This window comes from Heteronotia binoei, chromosome 1, assembly GCF_032191835.1.
Source record: "Heteronotia binoei isolate CCM8104 ecotype False Entrance Well chromosome 1, APGP_CSIRO_Hbin_v1, whole genome shotgun sequence".
Taxonomy (NCBI): Eukaryota; Metazoa; Chordata; class Lepidosauria; order Squamata; family Gekkonidae; genus Heteronotia; species Heteronotia binoei.
Window position 1 is genome coordinate 279,093,024 of NC_083223.1, and position 25,047 is coordinate 279,118,070.

The window sequence follows — 25,047 nt, forward strand, 5'->3', positions numbered from 1 at the left end:
TAAATGACCCCTGGCTGTCATTATGAATTGTTGTCCAGCCACTCTTACCATTAAGAAAGTCTTCTTAATCTTCTAAGTCTTCATTAAGAAAGTCTTCTTAATCCATCAAAGTCAGTATTGTCTACTCAAAAATGAGCATCTGCTCTCCCGGGTCTCAGGCTGAGGTCTTTCCCATTGCTTCCTGCCTGATCATTTTAACTGGAGATGCCAGGACCTGAACCCGGGACTTTGTGCACATAAAGCACAGGCTCTTCCACTGAGGCTAACAGGGTTGCCATCCTCCAGGTGGGGCCTGGAGATCTCCCGGACTGCAGGGCTCTTCTTATGTTCTTGTGCTCTTTTGGAAATAATGTGGATCTCTCTCCCTTTTTCTCTCCCCCTCCCTTTAAACGGCACAGGGGACTGTGGATGTGGGCCTGGATACGCGACGCCTCTGGATGCCATGAAAGGTAAGCCCCTTTGACCACCGAAGTTGCTTGAGCCTCAGCCGAAGGGTGCTTTTCTAGAGAAGCGGGTCCCTTTATGAGCCTGTGGGGTCCTTTAGAAATCTGACACAGTCACAAAATGGCTGCCGCAGGAGGCAGAGCTAGCCACAAAATGGCTGCCACAGCTTCGCTTCAGTCACACAGTAATGATCCTTGTGCTGTGGTGGCAGGTGACAAATCAAATAAATCACCTGCCACCACAGCAAATCAGGTCACGCTCGGGCACCAATTTTTCTCCAGGCCAGTTTGTCCAGGGATCGTGGAGGTTTTTTGCCATCTTCTGGGCATGGAGCGGGGTTTCTTGTGGGGGTGGAGGGGAGGTACTTGTGAGCAACACTCCCTCTGAGCTGTGGAGTCTTGTGAGCAAAAATTCTACTTCATGAGCTACTGGCACTAAAGTTGTGAGCTGCTGCATAAATTAATTTGCTCTGGGGTCATCCTTCTTGAGCTAAGAGGACAAACATGTTTGAACCAGAGGCTAAAAAACGATGAGCTGGCTCACACTAACTCAGCTTAGAGGGAACACTGCTTTGTGAGCTTCAGCATTGTGCAGGGGGTTGGGCTAGATGATCATGGAGGTCCCTTTCAATTCTGTGATTCCATTATTCAGAAAACTTTCTGGGACAATATTCCACCTGGCCCCACCCACTTTCTAAAAACACTCGATGGGTACAAGGGAAGCTGTTGGTGAGTGCCATGACACTCACTGGTGCCCCGTTATGTGTGTGTGTGTGTGTGTATATGTATATGTGAATATGTATGTATGTATATATGTGTGTGTGTATACACACACATACACATATTGGCCACTGTGTGACACAGAGTGTTGAACTGGAGGGGCCATTGACCTGATCCAACATGGCTTCTCTTATGTTCTTATGTGACACAGAGTGTTGGACTGGATGGGCCACTGGCCTGATCCAACATGGCTTCTCTTCTGTTCTTCTGTGACACAGAGTGTTGGACTGGAGGGGCCACTGGCCTGATCCAACATGGCTTCTCTTATGTTCTTCTGTGACACAGAGTGTTGGACTGGAGGGGCCACTGGCCTGATCCAACATGGCTTCTCTTATGTTCTTATGTGACACAGAGTGTTGGACTGGAGGGGCCATTGACCTGATCCAACATGGCTTCTCTTATGTTCTTATGTGACACAGAGTGTTGGACTGGATGGGCCACTGGCCTGATCCAACATGGCTTCTCTTATATTCTTATGAGACACAGAGTGTTGGACTGGAGGGGCCATTGGCCTGATCCAACAGGGCTTCTCTTATGTTCTTATGAGACACAGAGTGTTGGACTGGAGGGGCCATTGGCCTGATCCAACATGGCTTCTCTTATGTTCTTATGAGACACAGAGTGTTGGACTGGAGGGGCCATTGGCCTGATCCAACAGGGCTTCTCTTATATTCTTATGAGACACAGAGTGTTGGACTGGAGGGGCCATTGGCCTGATCCAACATGGCTTCTCTTATGTTCTTATGTGACACAGTTGTTGGCTGGAGGGGCCACTGGCCTGATCCAACAGGGCTTCTCTTATGTTCTTATGTGACACAGAGTGTTGGACTGGATGGGCCACTGGCCTGATCCAACAGGGCTTCTCTTATGTTCTTATGTGACACGGAGTGTTGGACTGGATGGGCCACTGGCCTGATCCAACAGGGCTTCTCTTATGTTCTTATGTGACACGGAGTGTTGGACTGGATGGGCCACTGGCCTGATCCAACAGGGCTTCTGTTATGTTCTTCTGTGACACAGAGTGTTGGACTGGATGGGCCACTGGCCTGATCCAACAGGGCTTCTCTTATGTTCTTATGTGACACAGAGTGTTGGACTGGATGGGCCACTGGCCTGATCCAACAGGGCTTCTGTTATGTTCTTCTGTGACACAGAGTGTTGGACTGGAGAGGCCACTGGCCTGATCAACATGGCTTCTCTTATGTTCTTATGTTGAGGACCTGGTTCTAGAGAATGCCTTCCTTCCCACAGTGAAGTTGTTCTGGAAAGCTTTTCTCTGGCATCGCCTTCACCCTGAGGAGGAGAAAAGTGATAGTCAAATGAAGCAATTATTTGATTTGTCACCTGCCTGGGGTTCGAAGGGACATCAAAGAGTTCTGGAATCGAACGCTGAGTCTGCTCTGCTGCCTTATGGAAAAGGATCCTGGGGTCAAAATTCCTGGCGCTTCGGTTACTTGCCCGGACGACTTCTGTGACATTAGAACCCCCCCTACGGTCCCCCCCCCAAAAAAACACCAAGACTACAGAGCATCACTTGCCCCAGACAGAGAGTTTGTTCCAACTTTGCTCCAATGAGTAGCAGAGAGTCATGGAAGTCCCTCCCCTGCCAGGAATTTTGCCATTCTTGCTCTTTTTTTTCTGATGAAACTGATCTTTGATTGACAGCACAAACCTGCTCACAGGAGAGAGGGGGGACTTGAACCGAGAAAAGCCGTCGTTGCTTTTCCAGTGCTCCCGTTGCTTGATTGCTGAATGTCCTCTTTGTTTTCCAAGGTCCCCGAGAGAGAATCATGTACGTCACCTGCATCTTAACCGGCACCGGAACCCAAGAGCCCGACTACCTGGCTACGGTGGACGTAGATCCCGAATCTCCAAATTATTGCAAGGTTCTGACCAGAGATCTTTTCATTTGGAATGTTTTCCTTTGCCGTTCCTTCCCTCAGGTTCCAGGGATGGGTAAAGAGAGAGCCCAGGTTTGGCTGATCTCTAGGGTTCCCAGCTCCAATTCAAGAAATATCTGGGGACTTGGGGGTGGAGCCAGGAGACGTTGGGGGTGGAGCTGGGAGACATTGGGAGTGGAGCCAGAAGCAAACCACCCCTGGATGTCTTTTGCCTTGATCTGGCTGGCCCAGGCGAACTTGGTCCCATCAGTTCTCACACTCTAAGCAGGGTCAGCCCTTGGTAGCATTTGGATGGGGAACCACCAAGGAAATCCCGGGTTGTGACGTAGAGGCAGGCCACGGCAAACCACCTCTGAACCTCTCTTCCTTGAGAAGCCTACGGAGTTGCCGTAATTCAGCTGTGACTTTTGGCACCCCCTGAAAAAAACTCTGTAGTTTCTAAATTAGCTTCAAGGGCAGCTTCCTCCACGGTGTGTTGTAGTCAGAGCTTTTTTCTTTTTTTCTTTTTGTAGAAAAAGCCCGTCAGGAGCTCCCCTGTGCCTTCCCCAGCACACCCACCACAGCGGGCACGCTGGAGAGGGCTGACGTCATTGGGAGGCATTTAAAGTGGTTAAGTGCGCGGACTCTTATCTGGGAGAACCGGGTTTGATTCCCCCACTCCTCCCCTTTCACCTGCTGGAATGGCCTTGGGTCGGCCATAGCTATTGCAGAAGTTTTCCTTGAAAGGGCAGCTTCTGTCAGAGCTCTCTCAGCCCCACCCACCTCACAGGGTGTCTGTTGTGGGGGAGGAAGGGAAAGGAGATTGTAGTCCGCTCTGAGGCTCTGTCCTTGAAAGGGCAGCTTCTGGGAGAGCCCTCTCCAGCCCCACCCACCTCACAGGGTGTCTGTTGTGGGGGAGGAAGGAAAAGGAGATTGTAGGCTGCTCTGAGACTCTGTCTCAGCCCCACCCACCTCACAGGGTGTCTGTTGTGGTGGCGGGGAAGGTAAAGGAGATTGGTTAGCCATAGCTCTGGCAGAGGTTGTCCTTGAAAGGGCAGCTGCTGTGAGAGCCCTCTCAGCCCAACCCACCTCACAGGGTGTCTGTTGTGGAAGAGGAAGGGAAAGGAGTTTGTGAGCCGCTCTGAGACTCTTCGGAGTGGAGGGCGGGGATATAAATCCAATATCTTCATCTACCTCACAGGGTGTCTGTTGTGGGGGAGGAAGGGAAAGGAGATTGTGAGCCGCTCTGAGACTCTTCGGAGTGGAGGGCGGGATATAAATCCAATATCTTCATCTACCTCACAGGGTGTCTGTTGTGGGGGAGGAAGGAAAGGAGATTGTGAGCCGCTCTGAGACTCTTCGGAGTGGAGGGCAGGATATAAATCCAATATCTTCTTCTTCTTCTTAAAGATGCCTCCCCACACCTTCCCCAGCTTGCCAGCTGGAGCCCTGGCCAGCCCAGGTAGAGCTCCGCTCCTGTGCATTTCTGCCCTCAAAAAAGCCCCGGTTGTAGTAATCTGTCCTGCACCTTACTAATGCAATTAGGTCTGCTGAAAAAGCAAATGAGAAAAGCCACCTTTTCAGAAGGCACCTTTGATTTGAGGCTGATTTCCACTCTAGCCCATGAGCAACATTCAGAGGAGGCCGTGAAAAGCCATTTCTAAGAAAACAAAGTAGGAGTCAAGGGACACCTTTAAGACCAGCGAAGTTTTATTCAGAATGTCAGCTTTCGTGTGTGCATGCACACTTCTTAGGACGAGGAATCAGGTACAGTGAGCGGAGCTACATACAGCTGGTGGGCAGGGGTTTAGAATGCAAAATGGCACAAAAATAAAATCCATTTTACATTCTACCCCCTGCCTACCAGCTGGATGTACCTGCCTACCAGCTGTCTGCTCACTGTACCTGATTCCTCGTCTGAAGAAGTGTGCATGCACACACAAAAGCTGACATTCTGAATAAAACTTCGTTGGTCTTAAAGGTGTCCCTTGATTCCTACTTTGTTCTGCTGCTTCACGCCAACACGGTGGCCCACTTGGATCATTCCTAAGAAAAGTCATTTCGAAGAAGGGAACAAACAAAACTCATCCTCGTGCTTCTTGGGGAGGGGGAGCATTTAATCCCGTGAAGAAAATTGCCTGGGTGGGCTGCAGCTGCATACTTATAACTCCCCGGTGGCAACTTTCCTGTTAATTTTGTGCAATGCTTAGCAAGAGTTTGGGCAGCGTCCCTTCCAAAACAAGACGAACCCCTTCAAGCGTCGCTGGCTCTGCAGTCTGGGCTGTGCGACGTACCCAGAAGCAAACCTGAACTTGTCAAGAATCGTCCAAACTCATAATGCCAGCCTGGGTGTTTTGATAGTTGCCGTGTCAGTGGATTAGATAAGAGAGAGAAAAAGGAAAATTAGCGTGACTCTGCCCACGGCTGTGTACGGTGTAAGTACACCACAGCTATCTTTGTTTGTAACTCCTCTTATTAGCGTCTTGCTGCTATGCTTAAGCGTTGTGGTGGAGAACGTGCTTTTTGCATATGAACGTATGAAGCTGCCTTATACTGAATCAGATCCTCGGTCCATCAAAGTCAGTCTTGTCTGCTCAGACTGGCAGCGGCTCTCCAGGGTCTCAAGCTGAGGTTTTTCACACCTATTTGCCTGAACCCTTTTTTCGTGGAGATACCGGGGATTGAACCTGGGACCTTCTGCTTCCCAAGCAGATGCTCTACCACTGAGCCACCGTCCCTCCCCATATGTGTGCATGCGGCAAGTCCCTGATTCAGCCCCTGACACCTCCAGTTAAAAGGCTACCATCAAGTTATATTTCAATAACTTTCATGCTGGGAATTATTAGGAAGGGAATGGAAAACAAATCAGCCAGTATCATAATGCCCCTGTATAAATGGATGGTGCGGTCTCATTTGGAGTACTGTGTGCAATTCTGGTCACCGCACCTCAAAAAGATATTATAGAATTGGAAAATGTGCAGAAAAGGGCAACTAGAATGATTAAAGGTTTGGAACACTTTCCCTATGAAGTAAGGTTAAAACGCTTGGGGCTCTTTAGCTTGGAGAAACGTCGACTGCGGGGTGACATGATAGAGGTTTACAAGATTATGCATGGGATGGAGAAAGTAGAGAAAGAAGTCCTATTCTTCCTTTCTCACAATACAAGAACTCATGGACATTCAATGAAATTGCTGAGCAGTCGGGTTAGAACGGATAAAAGGAAGTCCTTCTTCACCCAAAAGGTGATTAACATGTGGAATTCACTGCCACAGGAGGTAGTAGCGGCTACAAGCATAGCCAGCTTCAAGAGGGGATTGGATAAATATATGGAGCAGAGGTCCATCAGTGGCTATTAGCCACAGTATTTGTGTGTGTGTGTATTTTGGCCACTGTGTGACACAGAGTGCTGGACTGGAGGGGCTATTAGCCTGATCCAACATGGCTTCTCTTATGTGACACAGAGTGTTGGACTGGATGGACCATTGGCCTGATCCAACATGGCTTCTCTTATGTTCTTATGAGACACAGAGTGTTGGACTGGATGGGCCACTGGCCTGATCCAACATGGCTTCTCTTATGTTCTTATGTGACACAGAGTGTTGGACTGGATGGACCATTGGCCTGATCCAACATGGCTTCTCTTATGTTCTTATGTGACACAGAGTGTTGGACTGGATGGGCTATTGGCCTGATCCAACAGGGCTTCTCTTATGTTCTTATGTGACACAGAGTGTTGGACTGGATGGGCCATTGGCCTGATCCAACAGGGCTCCTCTTCTGTTCTTATGTGACGCAGAGTGTTGGACTGGAGGGGCCATTGGCCTGATCCAACATGGCTTCTCTTATGTTTTTATGTGACACAGAGTGTTGGACTGGATGGGCCACTGGCCTGACCGAACATGGCTTCTCTTCTGTTCTTATGTGACACAGAGTGTTGGACTGGATGGGCCACTGGCCTAATCCAACATGGCTTCTCTTATGTTCTTATGTGACACAGAGTGTTGGACTGGAGGGGCCACTTGCCTGATCCCACATGGCTTCTCTTATGTTCTTATGTGACGCAGAGTGTTGGACTGGAGGGGCCATTGGCCTGATCCAACATGGCTTCTCTTATGTTCTTATGTGACACAGAGTGTTGGACTGGAGGGGCCACTGCCCTGATCCAACATGGCTTCTCTTATGTTCTTATGTGACACAGAGTGTTGGACTGGATGGGCCATTGGCCTGATCCAACAGGGCTTCTCTTATGTTCTTATGTGACACAGAGTGTTGGACTGGAGGGGCCACTGGCCTGACCGAACATGGCTTCTCTTCTGTTCTTATGTGACACAGAGTGTTGGACTGGATGGGCCACTGGCCTGACCGAACATGGCTTCTCTTATGTTCTTATGTGACACAGAGTGTTGGACTGGATGGGCCATTGGCCTGATCCAACATGGCTTCTCTTATGTTCTTATGTGACACAGAGTGTTGGACTGGATGGGCCACTGGCCTGACCGAACATGGCTTCTCTTCTGTTCTTATGTGACACAGAGTGTTGGACTGGATGGGCCACTGGCCTGACCGAACATGGCTTCTCTTATGTTCTTATGTGACGCAGAGTGTTGGACTGGAGGGGCTATTGGCCTGACCGAACATGGCTTCTCTTATGTTCTTATGTGACGCAGAGTGTTGGACTGGAGGGGCCACTGGCCTGACCGAACATGGCTTCTCTTATGTTCTTATGTGACGCAGAGTGTTGGACTGGAGGGGCCATTGGCCTGACCGAACATGGCTTCTCTTATGTTCTTATGTGACACAAGAGTGTTGGACTGGAGGGGCCATTGGCCTGATCCAACAGGGCTTCTCTTATGTTCTTATGTGACACAGAGTGTTGGACTGGAGGGGCCACTGGCCTGACCGAACATGGCTTCTCTTCTGTTCTTATGTGACGCAGAGTGTTGGACTGGAGGGGCCATTGGCCTGACCGAACATGGCTTCTCTTATGTTCTTATGTGACACAAGAGTGTTGGACTGGATGGGCCATTGGCCTGATCCAACATGGCTTCTCTTATGTTCTTATGTGACACAGAGTGTTGGACTGGAGGGGCCACTGGCCTGACCGAACATGGCTTCTCTTATGTTCTTATGTGACACAGAGTGTTGGACTGGATGGGCCATTGGCCTGATCCAACATGGCTTCTCTTATGTTCTTATGTGACACAGAGTGTTGGACTGGATGGGTCATTGGCCTGATCCAACATGGCTTCTCTTATGTTCTTATGTGACACAAAGTGTTGGACTGGATGGGCCACTGGCCTGATCCAGCATGGCTTCTCTTCTGTTCTTATGTGACACAGAGTGTTGGACTGGATGGGCCACTGGCCTGATCCAACATGGCTTCTCTTATGTTCTTATGTGACACAAGAGTGTTGGACTGGATGGGTCATTGGCCTGACCGAACATGGCTTCTCTTCTGTTCTTATGTGACACAAGAGTGTTGGACTGGATGGGTCATTGGCCTGACCGAACATGGCTTCTCTTCTGTTCTTATGTGACCCAGAGTGTTGGACTGGATGGGCCACTGGCCTGATCCAACATGGCTTCTCTTATGTTCTTAATAAAATTTAATTAAATTTTTTTTTTTTTAAAAAAAAGGCTACCATCAGTGCTGTCAGACGGCCATCTTCGCTGCATCCCTGCTGACCAAGTTTGCATTTTATGGACAGAACTGGTTGGGCGACTTCGTTCTGTCTGTTCAGGCTTTCAAATAACGGACATTTTCTGCCCCAGACCCCCTGACAGCCCGAGAGCTCCAGTGGTGGGCTTTTTGGACCTGATTGATCTGATCGGAGCAAGAGTCTCCCAGCTTCTTTAGCCTGCAGGCCCCTTTGGAATTCTGTCACAGTGTGGTAGACACAGCCACAAAATGGCTGCCACAGGAGGCGGGGCCAGACACAAAATGGCTGCCGCAGCTTACCTTCAGTCACCCAGTGAAGATCCATGTGCTGCTGTTTCCACACATCTGCAGACAAGACAGTGGTCAATGCGAAACCTCATGGCCAAATCTCTACCTAGTCCCACCCACTTTCTGAGAACACTTGGCGGACACCACGGTGAGAACCCGTTAGAGTTGTCAATTTCCAGGTAGGGGCAGGGGATTCCCCAGTTTGGAGGCCCTCCCTTCGCTTCAGAGTCATCAGAAAGCTGGGGGGGGGAGGGAAATGTCTGCTGGGCACTCCTGTGGCAGCTGCTGTGAGAGCCTTCTCAGCCCCACCCACCTCACAGGGTGTCTGTTGTGGGGGGAGAAGATATGGAAGATTGTAAGCCGCTCTGAGTCTCTGATTCAGAGAGAAGGGCAGGGTATAAATCTGCACTTCTTCTTCATCATCTTCTTCTATTATTCCTTATGGAGACTCATTCCTACAGGGTGCAATGGATAATTGATCTGTAGGTATCTGGGGCTCTGGGGGGGCCCCTGTTTTTTGAGGCACCACATTTGCAGCATAGCATCCGATGCCTCTCCTCAAAACACCCTCCATGTTTCAAGAGGATTGGACCAGGGGATCCAGTTCTATGAGCCCCAAAAGAAGGTGCCACAAGTTAGGAAAGGCACAAACAGGTATAAGAAAAGGCCTGCATGGTTAACAAACAAAGTAAGCTGTAAAAGGTAAGAAGCTGTAAAAGGTAGTCCTTCACCCAAAAGGTGATTAACATGTTTGCTATGGGGGAAGTTGTAAAAGGTAAGAAGGACTCCTTTAAGCAGTGGAAAGCTAGTCCAAGTGAGATTAATAAAAGGGAACACAGGCTGTGGCAAATCAAATGCAAGATTGTGATCAGGCAGGCAAAAAGGGACTAAGGAGCATATTGCAAAAAATATAAAGACCAACAATAAAAATTTCTTCAAATATATTAGAAGCAGGAAACCAGCCAGGGAGGCAGTGGGGCCCTTGGATGACCAAGGGGTAAAAGGATTACTGAAGAAGGATAGGGAAATGGCTGAGAAGCAGAATGCATTTTTTGCCCCAGCCTTCACTGTGGAAGACGAGAAGTGTTTGCCCGCTCCAGAACCACTAATTTTGGAAGGGGTGTTGAAGGACCTGAGTCAAATTGAGGTGACAAGAGAGGAGGTCCTACAACTGATTGACGAATTAAAAACTAATAAGTCACCAGGTCGGGAGGGCATACATCCAAGAGTTCTGAAAGAACTCAAAGTTGAACTTGTGGATCTCCTGACAAAAATATGTAATCTTTCATTGAAATCTACCTCCGTTCCTGAGGACTAGAAGGTAGCAAATGTCACCCCCATCTTTAAAAAGGTTTCCAGAGGAGATTCGGGAAATTACAGGCCAGTCAGGAAAGTTGGTAGAAACCATTATCAAGGACAGAATGAGTAGGCACATTGATGAACACGGGTTATTGAGGAAGACTCAGCATGGGTTCTGTAAGGGAAGATCTTGCCTCACTAACCTGTTACAATTGTTTGAGGGGGTGAACAAACATGTGGATAAAGGGGACCCAACAGATGCTGTTTACCTTGACTTCCAGAAAGCTTTTGATAAAGTTCCTCATCAAAGGCTCCTTAGTAAGCTCAAAAGTCATGGAATAAAAGGACAGGTCCTCTTGTGGATCAAAAACTTGCTGAGTAATAGGAAGCAGAGAGTGAGTATAAATGGGTGGACGGTAAGCAGTGGAGTGCCGCAGGGCTCAGTACTGGGTCTCATGCTCTTTAACTTGTTCATTAATGATCTGGAGTTGGGAGTAAGCAGTGAAGTGGCCGAGTTTGCGGATGACACTAAATTGTTCAGGGTGGTGAGAACCAGAGAGGATTGTGAGGCACTCCAAAGGGATCTGTTGAGGCTGGGTGAGTGGGCATCAATGTGGCAGATGAGGTTCAATGTGGCCAAGTGCAAAGTAATGCACATTGGGGCCAAGAATCCCAGCTACAAAAGAAGTTGATGGGGTGTGAACTGGCAGAAACTGAGCAAGAGAGAGATCTTGGTGTCATGGTAGATAACTCACTGAAAATGTCAAGACAGTGTGCGATTGCAATAAAAAAGGCCAACGCCATGCTGGGAGTTATTAGGAAGGGGATTGAAAACAAATCAGCCAGTATCATAATCCCCCTGTATAAATCGATGGTGCGGTCTCATTTGGAGTACTGTGTGCAGTTCTGGCCCTCTCACCTCAAAAGAGATATTATAGCATTGGTAAAAGTGCAGAAAAGGGCAACTAGGATTATTACAGGGTCGATACACTTTCTCTATGAAGAAACGTTAAAACGCTTGGGGCTCTTTAGCTTGGAGAAACGTCGACTGCGGGGTGACATGATAGAGGTTTACAAGATTATGCATGGGATGGAGAAAGCAGAGAAAAAAGCCCTTTTCTCCCTTTCTCACAATACAAGAACTCGTGGGCATTCAATGAAATTGCTGAGCAGCCAGGTTAAAACGGATAAAAGGAAGTCCTTCTTCACCCAAAAGGTGATTAACACGTGGAATTCACTGCCACAGGAGGTGGTGGTGGCTATATATATATATATATATATGTACACACATATATTGGCCACTGTGTGGCACAGAGTGTTTGACTGGATGGGCCATTGGCCTGATCCAATATGGCTTCTCTTATGTTCTTATGCCCCTATCCTTCATTATTTCCAATGGAGGGAAGACATTTTAAAAGGTGTGCGGTCCCTTTAAACGTGATGGCCAGAACTCCCCTTGGAGTTCAATTCTGCTTGTCACACCCTTGCCCTTGGCTCCCCCCCCCAGTGTCTCCTGGCTCCACCCCCAAAGTCCCCAGATATGTCTTGAACTGGACTTGGCAACCCTAGAACCCGTTGGGACCCCTGTGCTCCATAAAATATGCGAAAGCTGATTTTGGTGAGCGCTGTGGTGCCCAGGGATGTACGGTTGGGGACCCCTGGATTGGAGAGCAGCTAACTTCCTGCCTTCCCCCACAGGTGATCCACCGCCTGCGCATGCCTTACATCGACGATGAACTGCACCACTTCGGTTGGAACGCCTGCAGCAGCTGTTTCGGGGATACCACCAAGAAGCGGAACAGACTGGTCTGTCCTTGCCTGAGCTCCTCTCGCATTTACGTGGTGGACACAGGGACTGACGAGAGAGCTCCCAAGCTCCACAAGGTACGTCTTTATTGGAGCTGCCCAAACTAGCCCTGGGAATGGGGGGAGCTGGAGCAATGCTCCCTCTGTTGTAGAGCTGGGGTGTCAAACATGTGGCCTGGGGGCCGGATTAGGCCGCCGGAGGGGTCTTATCAGGCCCGCGAGCAAACCAAAAGTAGGTTTGCAATTTACAGATACACACTTGAGCAACACCTGAACAGCATGCTCAAGATTGCTATAGTGTAGCAGGAAAACGCCCGCTTGGTGGTTCTTACAAAGAGGTGCAACGACAAAAGGAGGTCTGAGACGAAAATCAGGGAAAACAGCTCTTTATTAACACACGTGTGGGATCAGACCTCCTAGGCATCTGCCTCAAAGGTGGAAGTCTGAACAACCGTTACAAATTTCTGCTTCTTTATATAGGATTTCTTCACTTCAACTTCTACCTCAAAACACTCATGTTCTCCTTCTTGTGGGAAGGAGCCTTCGTCATATTTTCACCACAATTCGAGTTGTTTTTCAACCTTTTGGGTTCTTCTTAGGACCCTTCTTAGGGCTTCTGTAAATCCTAGTTCCTCTTTCTCTAGAAACATTCTACCCACACGCCCACGATTTCTTGCTCCATCTCCTGCACCTGTCTTGCTTCTTCTTATGCTCTGTTCTACCGTTTTCAGCTTGTGGTTTTGACAAGGTCAATGACCTGGCATAGTTCCCTTTTTGCAAGCTAACACTCCTTTGTTTCAAGCTGCTATAGAAGATTATTTCTGCAAGCATTTTTATATATTTCTAACACTGCTAAAGCCATACATATTGATTAGATATTAATATTAATTCCTGTTCCTATTGATCCTCTGCTATATTCCCCTCTTTCAAACGGAGTTTGAATTTCCATTAGTTTTTTCGGGGTCCGCCTGCTTTGCCACATATTGCTGGCGGATTGTTTTCATCATTTCATACACGGGTTCTCTGTTTGAGGGTGAAAGCAACTTCTGACAGTGCTTTAGTATCCCTGGTAGGCAGCGGATACACCCATAAATGATCAGGGCGGCTATTATGAATGTGAGGGCTATAACAAACCCATGCCGTAGCCAAGAGAAGTCGGGGAGCCAGCTGGTCAGCCATTGGAATAGGTCTGACCCGGAATTGAACGCTTTATCGGCTCCCTGGGCCTGCTTGACCAGGCCCCTAAGGGTTTTTACTCCGGAAAGGATCTGACCAGACTTATTGACATAAAAACAACAGACTTCTCCCAGGTACGCACAGGCACCACCCTGCTCTGAGAGCATTTGGTCTAGGACCCTGCGATTCTGGAGAACCACATTAGCAATACTGTCAACCTCCTTTTGCAGAGCAAATAGGGAGGAGGCTGTTTTCTCGAGCCCCTCTTGCAGAATGCGAGAAAGATTTCTAGTATAGATTTGCAAATCAGAGACTCCCCAACCAGGTATGAGGGCACGCAGAAAATCGAGTAGGCCTGAGCTTTTTTCATAGGAACTTCGTTTTGCTCTGACTTTGAAGCCTGTCCGGGCTGTGGGGTAGCCCAGATTCAGGGCCTCATGGGCCATGACATCATTTCGGAGGTGCCCAGCCACTGTTAGGTAGCCCACAGAGCACATCCCGCTCCAATGAATGGGTAGGTATTTATAACCTGTTTTCCCGCATATCCAATACACACCTGGGAGATCAATATAGATACCGTCTACAAGGGCATAAGAAGCGTTACACATGTTCTTAAACAAAATCAATGTGCTGGAATATGTGCTAGTATTGCAGACTTGTAGATAGGCCAGACCTGTAAGCCAAACGGACTCGTAGGATTTTGTCCAGAGCCCCTCTTTCGATTCCTCCCACAATGTGCCTCGGGTACCTATCTGCAAGGCATAGTCACCAGTTCGTAAATATGACACTGAACCAGCCATGCTGCCCCGTGTCTGCCAGCCGACTTTGTCTGAATGTAAGAAAAGGACATATCGGCAATTTTCATCCTTCAAGTATCCTACACTCGGGCCATTTCCACTACCCGTGACACACCAAGGGTATTGCTTCTGATGTTTTGCTGCAATAGGGTGTAAATCAAACACAATGCCGTCTCGGCCCTTTACCCGAAAACTATTGTGGGGGTTCCAGGATGTATTTCTACCGTCTGGGGTCTGGAAGACTTTTAGGCCAAACGTCTGGAAGCCTATATAAGGGGAGTTGGATGAATTCATTATCCAATCAGGACCATGCAAGGGCTCCCAAGCCAAGGCTCCGCCCGCCTCACGAGTGTGGGCACAGAACCAGCATTTTGAGAGGTTAGCCACTTTTGACACATACTCTAGTGGAACCCGATAGGGGTGGTCTGGGGTTTTCTCAAAAGGAAAAGGGGCTAAAACCTTTCGGATACCTGGGGAAAGGAGTTCCTTGAGCGGGTCATAGGTTGAAGTGGGAGCAGGAACAGTAGGGCCTTGGAACTGTCGTGGGTTAAAGGACTGTTTCTTCCCTTTCCCACATGCTAGTGGGAAACGCACATCGCCCGTGTCGAGCGAAATCTGGGTGTCAAGAGGGACTTTATAAGTATGGCACCGCACGACACGGGGGGGTTTAGGTTTCGGAGCCGAGGGCCACGTCCCTTTATCCCTAGGCCACATCCCCGGCCAGAGATCCGGGCCCGGTGGGACCCCCATCCCCCATCCCATCAGTATCTCCATCCAGAGCAATGCAATAGCGATGCGGGTGACATGCAGCATCTCTCCTGGGATTCGTAACCGCTCTAAATCTTTGCTTCAGTTTCTTATTTTCCGTGTAGCCTATGTAGCACAGCGTAATACAAATAGCGGCAAAAATAGCAAGCGTAAAAATTGCTCCTCCCAGTAGGGGCAGAAGGTAGCCGTGGGTTTGGAAAAACTCTGGGAGCATTTACGCTGGGGGTGGATGATCTCTAAGGAACTTGTCCAGGTGATCTCTAAGGAACCTGCCTATCAACCTTGCCTGATACAGTCGTTTCAGATAAGGATACAATACGAGGAACAGGATTACCAGGACTGCTATGCCAAGCAAAACAGCTAATACAACATTTGCCTCAGGGGCTGTCTCCTGTTCAAACATGTATATACACAGATCTTCGCCGCACTCGGCCGACGCTCCTTGATGGCTCTTCTCCCGCGCGTAGAGCAGTCAGCTCCTGTGTGACTGCAGCGGGGGGTCGTCTCAGGTGCCTGTGGAATCCTGCTCTTTCCGGTAAGCAAGGATTCCAGAGGGAGTTGCCTGTGGAACCCCACTACTTCCGGTGAGTGAGGTCCAGAGGGCGGTTTCTTCTTGTGAGCTTCAGTCGCAACCCGTCCCCGGGAGCCTGCTGCACCTGCCAGTCAGTGGCCGCTCGCTTCAAATGCGTCCAATGGATCCACCTGGGCAGTCCTTGGACTTTAACTGCAGTTGGGGTAGAAAGCAAGACAGTGAACGGGCCTTTCCACCGTGGCTGGAGCGGCTGGGTTCTCCAAATCTTTACCCACACGGAGTCCCCGGGTTGGAACGGGTGGACCGGATTATGAACCTGCAAAGGGAGAGTCTCTAACACATATTTAGATACATCATTCATTGCTTTCCCTAATGACTGTATCTCTTGGAACCAAACAAGATTCCCAATCTGGGCTGGGTCACCTTTTATCCCTTTTACAATAGGTGGTGGTCGACCAAAAACCACTTCATATGGGCTAACCTTTAGCCCTTTCTTAGGCATGCAACGCAATCTAAACAAGGCAATGGGCAATGCGTCCGGCCATTTCAGACTAGTCTCCTGACACAATTTTGAAAGCTGAGCTTTTATCGACCTGTTGGCCCGTTCGCATTTACCCGAAGACTGTGGTCTATAGGCTGCGTGCAACTTCCAATTAATGTGTAACACTCGTGACACTTCCTGTACAATTTTATGGACAAATGCTGGCCCGTTATCAGAAGAAATCATCACTGGGAGACCCCAGAAGGGGAGTATGCTTTTTAATAGATGTTTCACTACTTCTGCCGCCTTTTCCGTTCTTGTCGGAAAAGCTTCAATCCAGTTAGAATAGGTACACACAAACACAAGTAAATATTTCCAACAGCCCGCTCGAGGCATTTCTGTAAAATCAGTGATGATAGATTCAAAGGGGGTTGTCCCTATGTGCTGTATTCCTGGGGGACGATTTGGACCCTGCCTAGGGTTGTTCTGAGCGCAGGAAACACAACGAAAGGCAGCTTTCTCACATAAACTATGCAGTTTTGCAATATACACCTGCCTATCTAACAACTCTGCCAATGCAGTTTTCCCAAAATGAGTTCCATCATGTGCTTGTAGCACTAGGGGCCACGCGAGGGAATCAGGTACAACCAGCCTATTATCGGGTAGCTGAATCCACCCTTGTACTCGGGTTTTGGAAGCCCCTTGGGCCTCAGCCCACGCGTCCTCAGCTTTACTATATCGGGGGCACCACTCAGACAATTTAACCTGAAATACGGGGTGTCGGGCCGGTTCCACCACACGGGGTAAGCAGACGCATCTCGCTCCTGCTCAACACCTCGGGTCGCTGCCCATTTAGCAGCCTCATCTGCTTTCCGATTTCCCATACTTACGGGACTAAGGGGTTTTTGATGAGCCCGGCAGTGCATTACGGCGACCTTGCGTGGGGCCCAAACAGCCTCTAATAGTTTTAGAATTTCCGGACCGTACCGGATGGCCTTTCCTGCAGCATTTATAAGTCCTTTTTCCTTATACAGTGCTCCATGGGCGTGTAAAGTCAAAAAGGCATACTTGGAATCGGTGTAAATATTTGCAGTCACTCCTTCTGCCAGTTCCAATGCACGGGTCAGGGCAATCAATTCGGCCTTCTGGGCAGATGTTCCTGGCGGCAAAGGTCGTGCTTCCACAGTTCTCTGACATGTGACGACCGCGTAGCCGGCATAACGATGCTCGCCCTGCATGAAACTGCTTCCATCTGTGTAATACTCAACATCTGGGTCGGAGAAGGGGGTGTCCGTCAAGTCGGGACGGCTGGAATAGATCTCATCCATGGTCTGGATGCAGTCGTGCTCAATAGGTTGGTCACTGATAGGCAGCAAGGATGCGGGGTTCAGAGCTCCCGTGACAGTCAAGCGGATCCGTGGGTTCTCACACATCATGGCTTGGTACTTCGTCATTCGACTGTTTGTGAACCAATAGTTACCTTTATAGTCCATCAGAGTCAGGACAGCGTGTGGCACCTGCACTTCAAGCTCATGCCCCAAGGTCAGCTTGTCAGCTTCCTTGATGAGTTCTGCGGTCGCAGCGACGGCTCGGATGCAGCTTGGCCATCCTTTAGCAACTGAGTCCAATTGCTTTGAGAGGTAGGCGACCGGGCGCTGCCAGGAGCCCAGAGCTTGAGTCAGCACACCAATCGCCACTCCCTGCCGTTCATGAACGAAAAGGGTAAAAGGCTTCTCCACATTGGGCAGCCCCAATGCGGGGGCTTCCATCAACAGCCGTTTTAGCTCTTGAAAAGCGTTTTTCTGCTCGGCTGTCCACAGGAATGGGTCCCGCTCCCCTCCTTTAGTAGCTTCGTACAGGGGCTTGGCAATCAAGGCAAAATTCGGGATCCATACTCGACAGAACCCTGCTGCCCCCAGGAACTCCCGAACCTGACGTCTGGACGTGGGTTCTGGCAGGGCGCAAACAGCTTCTTTCCTTTCACGGCCCAATGTGCGAGTTCCCTGGGATACGTGGAACCCTAAATACCGCACTTGGGCTTGGCACAGCTGCGCCTTTTTCCTTGACACCTTATACCCTGCCTTCCACAACAAATCCAAAAGTTCGAGGGTCGCCTGGTAGCAGCGCTCCTGTCCTTGGGCAGCTATTAACAAGTCATCAGCATACTGAATCAGAACACACTCACCCGGGACAGCATCAAAGTCCTGCAGGTCTTGTGCTAATGCATTGGAGAAAAGAGTGGGGCTGTTCTTGAAACCTTGGGGAAGGCGCGTCCAAGTGTACTGGAGCTTTCTTCCAGTGCTCTGCTCCTGCCATTGGAACGCAAATATAGGCTGACTCACAGGCGCAATCCGCAGGCAAAAGAAAGCATCTTTGAGATCCAAGACTGAGAAATAGTCCGCCTGTTGTGGCACCAACCCCAACAAGACATAGGGGTTTGGCACCACCGGGTGCAAGGTTACAGTCTTTTTGTTTACTGCTCGTAGGTCCTGGCATGGCCTAAACTCGCCCGTGCCAGGCTTCTGAACTGGGAGCAGTGGGGTGTTCCAAGGGCTCTGGCACTCTTTGAGGATGCCATATTGCAATAGTCTGTCCAAATGTTTTTGAATGCCTTCTATGGCCTTCCAGGGGATGGGATACTGCCGCAGGCGAACAGGCTGCACATCTGGTTGGAGTTCAATAATGATTGGAGCATGGTGGCGGGCCAAGCCCGGTGGATTGTCTTCTGCCCACACCCCAGGGACAACGGAGGCCCATTGATCTGTGAGATTTTTCTCTGGGGATCCCTGGAAGAGTCGCCACTCCTCTTCCAGAGGGCAAGTGAGCACAAGGACACCGGCGGGCTTAGCCCGGAACTCTACACTGGCTTGGCCATCTTCCTCGAAATAGATGGCTGCTCTTAATTTGGATAGGAGGTCGCGACCCAACAGAGGGAGAGGGCATTCAGGAACATATAAGAATCTGTGCTGGACCAAATGTGTTCCCGAATCACAAATACGTTCTTGGAGGAAAGGTCTTGGGCCGGTTTTTCCAGTGGCTCCCGCAATGGGCACAGTCTGTCTGGTGGTGGGGGCCACCTGCGTATTTACGACTGAAAATTCAGCGCCGGTATCAATCATGAACGATAGCTCACGGCCCCCCACCTTGGTTTTGACCATGGGCTCCCCGGGGCCAAGTGATAGGGAACCCGGTCTGTCCTATTCATCCCATGGGTCCTGGAGTCCCATAGCAGCCAGGCCTATGAAATCCATGTCTCCCATGGGCCCCCTTTGGTCGTAGCGGGGTCCCCTTTCTCGTCCCCTCAAGGGCTGCATTCCCCCGCGACCTCTTCCTCCACCCCTAGAAACGGGAGGGGCAGCTAGGCTTCGGTGCGGGCAAGAATTTCGCCAATGTCCAATTTCGTGGCAAAAACTGCATTCATTTCGTGCCAACGGTGGCCTCGCAGCTCCTATCCTTTGGGGTCCCCTCTGGGGCACGGCGGGAGCTCTCCCTCCGCCCTGGTTCCTATTTCGCTCCCCTATGGCCGCAGCCAGCAGGGCGGCCTTCATTTTCATCTTTTTGTCTTCTGCCTTTTTAACTTCCTGCTCCCGATTCACAAACACCTTTTGAGCAATTTCTAGCAACTGAGTGATATTCATGCCTGCAAATCCTTCCTGCTTCTGCAGCTTTCGCTTTATGTCTGACGCGGCCTGGCTCACAAACGCACAGTTTACCATCCGCTGATTCTCAGCTGCTTCGGGGTCAAAGGGCGAATACAAGCGGTAGGCCTCATACAATCGCTCAAGGAAGGCTCCGGGAGCCTCGTCGGGCTTCTGCAAGACCTCACCGATTTTACTCATGTTGGTGGCCTTTTTAGATGCCTCCTGCATGCCAGCTATGAGGTAACCTCTATAAGCTCTTAAGAGCCTCATATGTTCTGTGTTGTTTGCATCCCAACCAGGGTCAGTATCTGGGAAACTGTCGGTCAACCACTGGGCAGGGTTGGCCTCCCCGGCCGGGGTGGCTTCCTCAGCCTTCTTTTTGGCCGCTCTAAAAATACGCTGACGCTCTTCAGTCGTGAAAAGAGTCAAGAAAAGTTGCTGGCAATCCAAAAACGTTGGGCTATGAGTCCCCATTATGCTAGTCAGAAGATTTGTAAGAGCTTCTGGCTTCTCAGTGTAGGAGGCCGTATGAGTTTTCCAATTTAAAAGGTCGGCAGAAGAGAAGGGAGTGTAAAGGTAGCGGCTCTGACCTCCCTGCACCTCCCCGTTTGCTCCCAAAAACTGAGGTGTCTGGACCTGCCGCAGCGGCATTACTTGGGCCGCCGGGGTGCTTGGAGAGGCGCTAGGGCCGGGCAGGGCCGCCGTGCTCCCCGTTGGGGCACCTTCCTCGTCTTCAGCCGCCTGGGTCTTAACCCGAACTGCACTGCCGGGGGTACGCGCAAGTTGTTCCAGGGGAGAACCAGGAGGGGGCAAACTGGCGACGGCGGGGGACGCGGGGCAACCCGGGAAAGAACCTCTCCTGGCTTCCATTCTCCTGTCAACCATCTCAGCCAGGGAAGGACTCCACCACGGGAACTCCCCCCTCCATGGCGTCAAACTCGAAGACGCCGGCACCTGGGACCTTGTGACCATATGATGCTGCCTCACCCCTGCCGCCGCCGGCGTGCCCGTCACTGGGGCCGGCACCGCGGGCGGAGTCGCCTGAACGGGGGCGCGCCCTCCCCCTCCCGCGGTACCCACATGCTGAACCGTTGGCAGGGGCGGCGCGGGTGGAGGCGCGGGGACGTAAGGGGGAGGCCACTCAAAGTCGAGTGCCTCCATGCCCCCCTCCAAACTAGGGTATATTGGCTTTGACTGGGACCGCAACAGCGGCTTCTGAGGGTCACACACTTCTGCTTTACTGGGGTAGGAAGCCTTCCCAAGGTCAGGTGCGCTGCCCGCCCTCTGAGGGCGGCAGCCGCTTTTCGTCCTCAGGGGCCGCTCTTGCGGCTTTACTACCAAAATATTTTTCGTTGACTTCATACATTGTTTCAACCAGGGGGGCGGCTTTTGGAGTAGAGACAGCCATGAGTCAATGTAAGGGAATTGATCCGGGTGGTCGCCCGGTGGGGTTACAACGATATGATAGACCTTCTGGGCCAAGTCCACGGAGAAGGAGCCCTCTGCGGGCCACCCCACTCCGAACGTCGGCCACTCAGACTCGCAAAATGCCCTCAACCGAAAGGGCGTCTGACCCGGCCCGCCATAGTCATCAGTGAAGCCCTCCTTGAAGTGTGCCAGCATGCAATCCAAGGGGGTGGTAGTGGACTGGGAGCCGCCCATCTTAATGACTTAACAGAACAACCCGGCAAAGGGATCGACCTCCCCAGTTGGTGGTGGAGCAGTCTGATCCCAGGGGACGCAACAGGACGCAGGAGGGTCCGAAGTTTTCCCCAAGGGAGGTGGCAGGGAGGAGGGAACAGGGTAAGGTATATCAGGGCACTGGGAGCACCGGAAAGAATGCAGCGCTCCCAAGGCCGCCGAAAGCACGGCCGGGTTACTATGCAAAATTTGATACTGCCAAGCGGCAGCCCTAGCTTCCGGGGAATCTGCCAACCCCAAAAGGTGCAAGTCGGGTCGGGCGGTCTGGTTTCTAATCTCCCAGGCCGCCAATCGTCCACCGGCTTCCCACCTGAGAAAGTACCATCGAGACCAGTAGCCGTTCCACCGCCCCCCCTCCGTGGATTTCTTCCGGCTTTTTAACAGCCAAGCAGATCCTGGGTGCCCTGGAAGACTCCCCTTCCACAATTGTAGGCTGTAATTTTGGCACAGCTGGTGCTGCCACACCCAAACCCAAATATCGGTGAGGCGGAGCCAAGGGTAGACAATTCGTCGGAACCTCTGAGGTGGGCTCCAGTAAAGCTGATCGCTCTGGCTCAAGGCCGGGGGTAACTGGTAATCACCACTGCTCCTGCGCATTGGGCTAGCAGGTTCAGTGATGAGGGGGTGCCTTACTAATTGCAGTCATCACAATGCAAATAGTGAAAATGCTGCAAGGCTTCTGGATCCCGGGCCAGCAGTGGAGCCCAGTCTACACGCCCCCACTGCACCGGCCCCTTATCTCGCAGGGGTCGTGCAGTGCAGCGATTGATTGTCCAGGCGTGAATGCGGCCGCCCTCCTGTTGTCTAAAGAAGTACCAGCGTGTCCAATCGGAGAGCCAACCGTGGGACCTCCTGCGGCGGTTCAAGAGCCACGCAGTGGTCTTCCCCGTGGATCCCTCCCACAGCTGGATTCTAAGGAAATGGCAAAGAACCGCGTCCCACTTAAGGGACAGCTTGTCGGGGGTGTATACCCAGGGGCCAATTAAGTTGAGGAACCTAATACCAGGGGTCCATGAGTCATAATCAGTCCTCTCATAAAGGCATGGATGAGGCCGCGGCTCTCCCCCAACCAGACAAACAGGACAACTAAAACAATGAGGGGAGAAGGGAGAACACATACAGGAGCCTATTCAGCCGCTTCTCTGTGGTCCCGGCCTACCGTGCTCGCGCAGGCAGGAAACGCGGTACTGACAGATCCACAATCGCTTCAATACGAAGTATTGTCTCAGGCACACGTCATGCACACAACAAGCATACCAGACAGATCAAGTTACTTCTCGTGGAATTTCAAGACTCAAGGGGAGGTGTAATGCCCCTTTCTCTCCACTCTTTTTTTTTTTTTTTTTTTAGGATTTTTGTTTCTCTGTTTTTCAATACACGGCTTTTGAGCCGGGGGGCTAGGCACACCCCACAAAGGGCCGAATAAGCACGGCCCTCGCCTAAAGTCCCTACCGAAAAGCAGACACCGTCTGGAAGGCTGCAGTGGGAAGCGGCCAACAGGGCCCCTGCCTTCCCCGAACTGCAGGGTTCCGCGGGTGCTGCAGCGCGGAGGCCAAGCGCGCCTTCCCCCCGAGATGGGCCTAATGCCAAGCAATCTCCATGGGAGGGTCTACCAACAGTGTACACGGCTCATACTTACAATCCGGAGTGGTTGCGAATTTGTGAAGCTGGTCCCTGTCGTCTGTCCAGGTCCGTCCGGGCGCCGACCGTGCAGAGACTGAAGACGGGGTAGGAGATGACGGTCAGCCGAAAAGGGCCGGGAGCTCCGTACCGTTGATCAGATCTCCCCCGCCTGCAGTGGCAAGCGGTCGGGCCAAGCGGCCAGGGCACAAAACCCTGACCTGACCCCCGGCCAATGCACCAAAAATATGTAGCAGGAAAACGCCCGCTTGGTGGTTCTTACAAAGAGGTGCAACGACAAAAGGAGGTCTGAGACGAAAATCAGGGAAAACAGCTTTTTATTAACACACGTGTGGGATCAGACCTCCTAGGCATCTGCCTCAAAGGTGGAAGTCTGAACAACCGTTACAAATTTCTGCTTCTTTATATAGGATTTCTTCACTTCAACTTCTACCTCAAAACACTCATGTTCTCCTTCTTGTGGGAAGGAGCCTTCGTCATATTTTCACCACAATTCGAGTTGTTTTTCAACCTTTTGGGTTCTTCTTAGGACCCTTCTTAGGGCTTCTGTAAATCCTAGTTCCTCTTTCTCTAGAAACATTCTACCCACACGCCCACGATTTCTTGCTCCATCTCCTGCACCTGTCTTGCTTCTTCTTATGCTCTGTTCTACCGTTTTCAGCTTGTGGTTTTGACAAGGTCAATGACCTGGCATAGTTCCCTTTTTGCAAGCTAACACTCCTTTGTTTCAAGCTGCTATAGAAGATTATTTCTGCAAGCATTTTTATATATTTCTAACACTGCTAAAGCCATACATATTGATTAGATATTAATATTAATTCCTGTTCCTATTGATCCTCTGCTATAATAGCACAGACATTGTCTCCAGTTTTTGATGCAGTAATTCAGAACAAGAGGTGTCAGTTATCAGAGACTGTTAAATAAAAAAAATATTGCGAGAGTGCTAATGTTTTAAGCACATTTTAAGTTTTTTAAAAAGTCTTCCTTGGGAGGCAGTGGGCTCTCCTTCCTTGGAGGTTTTTAAATAGAGGCTAGATGGCCATCTGACAGCAATGAGGATCCTGTGAATTTAGGAGGAGGTGTTTGGGAGTTTCCTGCATTGTGCAGGGGGTTGGAGTAGAACCCCCTTCTACTATTGTCCCTTCTGAAATCATCTTCATGGTTTTGGACTCCTAGATTATGAGGGGGGAAACACCGTGCATCCACTCAACATCACTGGGACTTCAATTGCATAAGAATATAAGAGAAGCCATTTTGGATCAGGCCAATGGCCCATCCAGTCCAACAATCTGTGTCACACAGTGGCCAAAAAACCAGGTGCCTTCAGGAGGTCCACCAGTGGGGCCAGGACACTAGAAGCCCTCCCACTGTGCCCCTCCAAGCACCAAGAAGATAGAGCATTACTGCCCCAGACAGAGTGTTCCATCAGTTTGCTGTGGCTAATAGCCACTGATTTGTTGCTATTTGTTGTTCAATCGCACAGTCGAGTCCGACTGTTTTCAACCCCATGGACAACGTCACGCCGGGCCCTCCTGTCTTTCACCATCCTCCGAAGTCTGGTCAAATTCCTGTTTGTTACGTCAGTAACTCTGTCCAGCCATCTTCTTTTTTGCCCTCCCCTTCTTCTTTTGCCTTCTGCCTTCCCCAGCATCAGGGTCTTCTCCAGGGAGTGCTCCCTTCTCATTTGGTGGCCAAAGTATTTCAGCTTCAGCATCTGACCTTCCAGGGAACAGTCTGGGTTGATTTCCCTTAGGACTGACTGACTGGATCTTCTTGCAGTCCAAGGGACTCTCAAGAGTCTTCTCCAGGGAGTGCTCCCTTCTCATTGGGTGGCCAAAGGATTTGAGCTTCAGCTTCAGCCTCTGACCTTCCAGGGAACAGTCTGGGTGGATTTCCCTTAGGACTGACTGATTGGATCTTCTTGCAGTCCAAGGGACTCTCAAGAGTCTTCTCCAGGGAGTGCTCCCTTCTCATTGGGTGGCCAAAGGATTTGAGCTTCAGCTTCAGCCTCTGACCTTCCAGGGAACAGTCTGGGTGGATTTCCCTTAGGACTGACCGATTGGATTTTCTTGCAGTGCAAGGGACTCTCAAGAGTCTTCTCCAGCACCACATCTCAAAAGCATCTATTCTTCTGCACTCGGCCTTCCTTATGGTC

General features: G+C 50.5%; 1 protein-coding gene across 1 annotated transcript in view; it reads left to right on the top strand.

Moving 5' to 3' along the window:
• The first annotated feature begins 409 nt into the window (after positions 1-409).
• The window catches only part of LOC132584389 (methanethiol oxidase-like), a 46,136-nt gene continuing 21,498 nt past the window's right edge, over positions 410-25,047 (top strand). The window contains exons 1-3 of the mRNA XM_060256261.1: positions 410-449; positions 2,997-3,109; positions 12,048-12,233. Of these exons, the coding sequence (XP_060112244.1) occupies positions 443-449; positions 2,997-3,109; positions 12,048-12,233 (306 nt within the window). The 5' untranslated portion in view covers positions 410-442. The remainder of the gene's footprint in view (positions 450-2,996; positions 3,110-12,047; positions 12,234-25,047) is intronic.